At 42.9% G+C, this 5285-nt stretch overlaps 1 protein-coding gene across 1 annotated transcript in view; it reads left to right on the forward strand.

The window, feature by feature from the left end:
* LOC103385813 (voltage-dependent calcium channel subunit alpha-2/delta-3-like) overlaps nucleotides 1-5285 on the forward strand; it is a 32323-nt gene that overhangs the window by 13899 nt on the left and 13139 nt on the right. The window contains exons 7-12 of the mRNA XM_008319803.3: nucleotides 49-180; nucleotides 1400-1460; nucleotides 1552-1702; nucleotides 1794-1868; nucleotides 2410-2499; nucleotides 4388-4598. Of these exons, the coding sequence (XP_008318025.1) occupies nucleotides 49-180; nucleotides 1400-1460; nucleotides 1552-1702; nucleotides 1794-1868; nucleotides 2410-2499; nucleotides 4388-4598 (720 nt within the window). The remainder of the gene's footprint in view (nucleotides 1-48; nucleotides 181-1399; nucleotides 1461-1551; nucleotides 1703-1793; nucleotides 1869-2409; nucleotides 2500-4387; nucleotides 4599-5285) is intronic.

Raw genomic sequence — 5285 nt, forward strand, 5'->3', positions numbered from 1 at the left:
TCCCTCCCCCCCCCCCTCCCCCCCCCCCCCCCCCCCCCCCCCTCCCAGATCCTGACATAGTGAATGGAGTTTACTGGTCTGAGGCCTTGAATAAAGTGTTTGTGGACAATTTTAAACGAGACCCCACACTCATCTGGCAGTACTTTGGCAGCGCCAAGGGGTTCTTCAGGCAGTACCCCGGTGAGTGTTGTCACTCTGAGTGAGAGTGTGTGTGTGAGTGTGTGTGTGTGTGTGTGTGAGAGGGAGGATTGTCCCCTGGGATCCATCATCTGCTGTCAGGGCTCTGGGGGAAAATCAGAACAAATGATTCAGAATAACTAAAAGGGTGATTTGGCTAATGTTGTAATTTTACAGACCATCAGAGAGGACGCAAATACACCGACGGTAATTAATCAGCATTTGGCCGACTGTAGGCCTACAGTCGTACAGTAGCCGACGGCTCCAACCGACCGTATCAGACGCTCAGCTCTGGAGTCCAGGCTTAAATTAGAGGAAATATTTAACTGTAGCTGATACACGTGTTCTTTATGGTTTTTGATGAAACGATTGATGACAGTACGTAACCTGAGGGTTTGAATCCCGTCCCTGTAAACGTGATTGATGACAGTACGTAACCTCTGTTATCATCCATCCACCTGGTGGAGGGTTTGAATCCCGTCCCTGTAAACGATGAGTGAACGGGAGAGAAAATACTTGTCGATAATTTTGTTCGTTCAAATTTACTGCGTAATCTTCTGGACAATATTGTTGCAGTAGTTGAGAGTACCAACTGTCTTTTATAAAAAATGAATACATTTGAGTTTGTTTGTTAGACTGCAAACAAACTCCATCTTGTGTGTGTGTGTGTGTGTGTGTATAAACACTTTTCTTTTTCCTGTTTACTCTGCCTGACAACCTAATGTAAATCCTCAGAAACGAGTCATTAATCACAGACATAAACATGAAAAGATAAATTACAAACAGTATTTAAACATGGAAACAAAAAGTGTTTGTTTGGTTTTTGTTTTTTCTGCCACATTTGTTGCCTGTGTTTACCCCAGCGGGGTAAAAAAAAAAATACAATGTAGAGCTGGAGACGTGATACATTTACAAAACATCAAATGAGTCTGAGAGTCTTAAAAAAGGGACAGTTCAGGTTTTTGGTACTGAATCATCCTGAGACCTGGACCCTCACCACAGACACAGATACTGACACAGATACTGACACAGACACAGATACAGACACAGACACAGACACAGATACAGACACAGACACAGTACAGTCCTTCATTTATTCATTCATCTTCTACTTTTTCATGGTCTGAAAAAGATTGATTTAGATTTGTGTTCTTGTTAAAACGATGTTATGATTAACCTGAACAAAACAGGAAATGGAATTAAAACTAACTTCCTGTTTCAGGAGTGAAGTGGCATCCAGATGAACATGGCGTCATTGGCTTTGACTGCAGAAACAGGAAGTGGTAAAGGTTTTTTTCCGTGTGACCACGTATGATTACTTCCTGTGACCGAGGGTCTGGGCCTCACCGTGTGACTCTGGTCGTCCCGTCCCAGGTACATCCAGGCGGCCACGTCTCCAAAGGACGTCGTCATTTTAGTGGACGTCAGTGGGAGCATGAAGGGCCTGAGGCTGACCATAGCCCGGCAGACGGTCTCCTCCATACTGGACACGCTGGGAGATGACGACTTCTTCAACATCATCGCAGTCAGTTCCAGTCCAGCGTTTTTTTCCCCCCCCGATGTTTCAGACCCACGAGCGCTGATGTGGTGGTGTGTGTTCTGTGTGTGTTCCACAGTACAATCAGGAGATTCACTACGTGGAGCCCTGTCTGAACGGAACCCTGGTCCGAGCCGACAGAACCAATAAAGACGTGAGTCTCCCCTCCTGTTTATCAGCGTGTGACGTCAGCGGGTTTAAAACGAGGCTAGCAGGCTAACGTGATGTTACCACACCTACGGTACCTCCTGTCATGTGACCCTGAGGTCACCTCTTAGGGTCATGGACATGAAGCCACGCCCCATTGCTAGGTTTAAGGGATGTTTATATTTTATTTTATATTTATTTGCTTATATATTTATGTGTATGTTTTGTGGAGGAACTCACTTTAAAAAATGATATTTCTCCTTTATTAGGAAATATATGGCTTCATGGCTTTTCTATTGAGAATTTGCTGCAATGACAGAGTACGAGCTGCGTTTCAGAATTTTCGCAGTCACGATTTGTAAAACTGCAGTACAGGTTGTGACTTTTTACCATTAAAAATGTCAATTAGCAATGGATTGTGAATTGATTTTAGAATTATTATCTTATTTCCTAAAAAGAGGGATTTATAAAGTTCTATCCATCCATCCATTTTTCATGTTTAAATATTTAATAAGTAAAAATATTTCTTCATATCCGTTCTTCCTCAGCACTTCCGTGAACATCTGGACAAGCTGTTTGCCAAAGGGATCGGACTGTTGGGTGACGCTCTGACCGAGGCCTTCACCATCCTGAACAACGTGAGTTCCAGCAGGGTGCGCTGTGGCCACCGTTCTGACCGTCATTCATTTGGCTGTGATAATTAACAACACAGGAGTTTAGATTTAGATCCATTTTTACTCTGTGCTGACTGATCAGGTGACAGTCGTGTGGAGTGAAAAAAAAAAAAAATTATAGTTACATCTGTCAGACCACAATGGATGTGTCCCTGTCCTCACAAATCAAAAAAAAATGAATAGTCCGTGTTCTGGCTTTAATTCAGCGGCTCCACTTGACCAGAACATTAGGAACGTTTTCATTTCCCCGGCCACATTTGTTTCCGGCGACGGCGCGTTAGAGCGTGTTCTCAGCTAATCAGAAAGAAGCCGCTCGCTCTAATCAAAGACGCTTCAGCTTCTGGGAGGAGTGCAGCCTGTTGAAACGCTCCGCTGTTGTCCCCGTCCGCCCTCCCACCACGGTCACATCCATTCTGAAGCGGTGATTAATGGCTGTAATTAATGTCGGTGATTAATACGGCGTCCGATTTCAACACACAGTAGATAAGAGCGGGAGGAGCCTCGGAAAACACTTCTTTTATCTCCTGCTTCTCAGGCCGGCTCTGGGCTGCACTGCTGCAGCTTCTACCTCTGCGTTTGTCACTTTAATTAAAACCTGCAGTGAATATGGTAATAAGGTAGGGGGAGTCGGTTTCCTTTTTTACTTCACTGTGAGGCTGCGGCTGCTGCAGCGACAAAAGCTAAAATATAGAAATTCACAACTAGAATAAAAACAAAAGCTCAAAGTTAACGCAGCATTTTACTGATCATTTACTGTTCCTTCTCAGTTCAGTTCAGAGTTTTACTCTGTTCTTCATTGATTGTTTCAAAGTCTGGAGCTTGGCCCAGTAAGGACTCAGGATCAATGAGATTCTATCAGCATCAGGTCCTTGATTGTCCTTGAATGAAGTTCCTCGACACGAAAGTCAAAGACTCAGGACTTAACTGTAAATACTGCCAATAACTAGTAATGATTACTGTAACTACCACTGACTGTAGATTACTGTGCTGACTCGACAATGTCCGGGGGTATTTTTTGACTTTTGGTTCCCAAACTGGGGGGTGCTGCCCACCGTAGGTACACAGAGCCAAGGAGGGGTATAGAAAGGCCAATTAATTACATTTTTATTTCCTGGAAATTTCAGTTTTGTTCACATTTTGAAGTTGTAGTTTTGAAGCGAAAATGCGTGAAAGTTGTCATGGCTGGGAGGGAAGGGATGATAGTCCTATAGGGGGCGCTACAGAAAGGTTTGGGAACTAATGGCTTAAGAAAAGTAGAACATGAGATATGGTTATAATTTGATGATGCAGTTCAACAAACAAAGTCTAGTAAAGACAACATTATAAAAACAAAGTTGCTTAAATATTTTTAAAAAAAGGAAGCTCAATATGAGCTGCGAAAAAATTGTCAGACCAATTTTATTTTTTGTTAAATTTTGTTCAATGACTTCCTTTTTTTTTTTACCGGAGTTGGATAAATTATTATTATTATTATTTTCCTGTTATCCTCTGTAAAAACTCACTTTATACATACAGTATGTGTGTGCCATTTTCACTTTATACATACAGTATATTTGTGCACGTGTGTGTGCACGTGTGTGTGTGTGCGGAGCTCAGCAGGTTTCAGGCTCTTCCACTTCCTCCAAACTCCACACTCAGTGTCACGGGTCGATAAAGTCCTTAATTACTGCACTGCATCACAATAAAGTATAATTCTCCCCCGACCACGGTGTCAGTATTTTATCAACTGACGTCTTTATGGTCGCGTCATGTCCGACGTGAACGTCCGACACAACAGAAACAGACGCTTCGGTTCAACTTTAAATCACCGGCAGATTAAACAGATGTTTATGTGTCGTCTTTATGTCCGCAGTTCAATCAGACGGGTCACGGCAGCATCTGCAGCCAGGCCATAATGCTGGTGACCGACGGCGCCACGGAAATGTACGATGACGTGTTCGAGAGGTACAACTGGCCAGAAAGAAAGGTAAGGTTTCATCTGTGCTTCAGACCTGGTGGAGTTCTGACCCGCGACTCGGTAACTCCTCAACTGATTGGACAAAAACCTTCTGGTAAAGACGTTGGTTGACCTGTTGTTTTCATCAAAATCTCAGGTTTTAAGTCTCTTCTTCATGATGCTCTGGACCACGGGTTCGTACACACTGGATGTGAAACCACTAGGGGCAGCAGCTGAATGTTTTTATAAATGTGTCTTAGGATTTAGGAAAGGGTCAATAGTCCAGAAGGACACAAAGAGGGAGGGGGGACGGCTTCAGACATTAGACATTTAGTACAAGACAGATCCTGGCTGCAGTCAGTCAGACAGTCAGTCAGACAGTCAGTCAGACAGTCAGTCAGTCAGACAGACAGTCAGTCAGTCAGTCAGTCAGACAGTCTACATTCAAGAAGACAAATGTCTCCAGTTTGTCCAGACGGAGGTCAGTGAAAGATTTCAAGTTCACACATTTTCTGATTCTCCATGACACATCTGTTCACCACTCCAGTCCTTTACATGTAGAGACAGCCCCCCCCCAGCAGTTGGGCCCCCCCTTTTTTATTTATTTATTTTTACACATGATGTGAATTAAATCATATTACATTTACATTAAAAAATATAATAATTCTTAGTCACCTTAGGTTTGGTTTAAATACATCAAAGTCTATGAGACTTCATTATAAATAGGCCTTAATATAATAATATAAGTTTAGGTGATTTTACAGTATTAGATTTGCCCCACACATTGAAGAAGACAAATGTCTCCAGTTTGTCC

The sequence above is a fragment of the Cynoglossus semilaevis genome, chromosome 11 (assembly GCF_000523025.1).
Source record: "Cynoglossus semilaevis isolate Cse_v1.0 chromosome 11, Cse_v1.0, whole genome shotgun sequence".
Taxonomy (NCBI): domain Eukaryota; kingdom Metazoa; phylum Chordata; class Actinopteri; order Pleuronectiformes; family Cynoglossidae; genus Cynoglossus; species Cynoglossus semilaevis.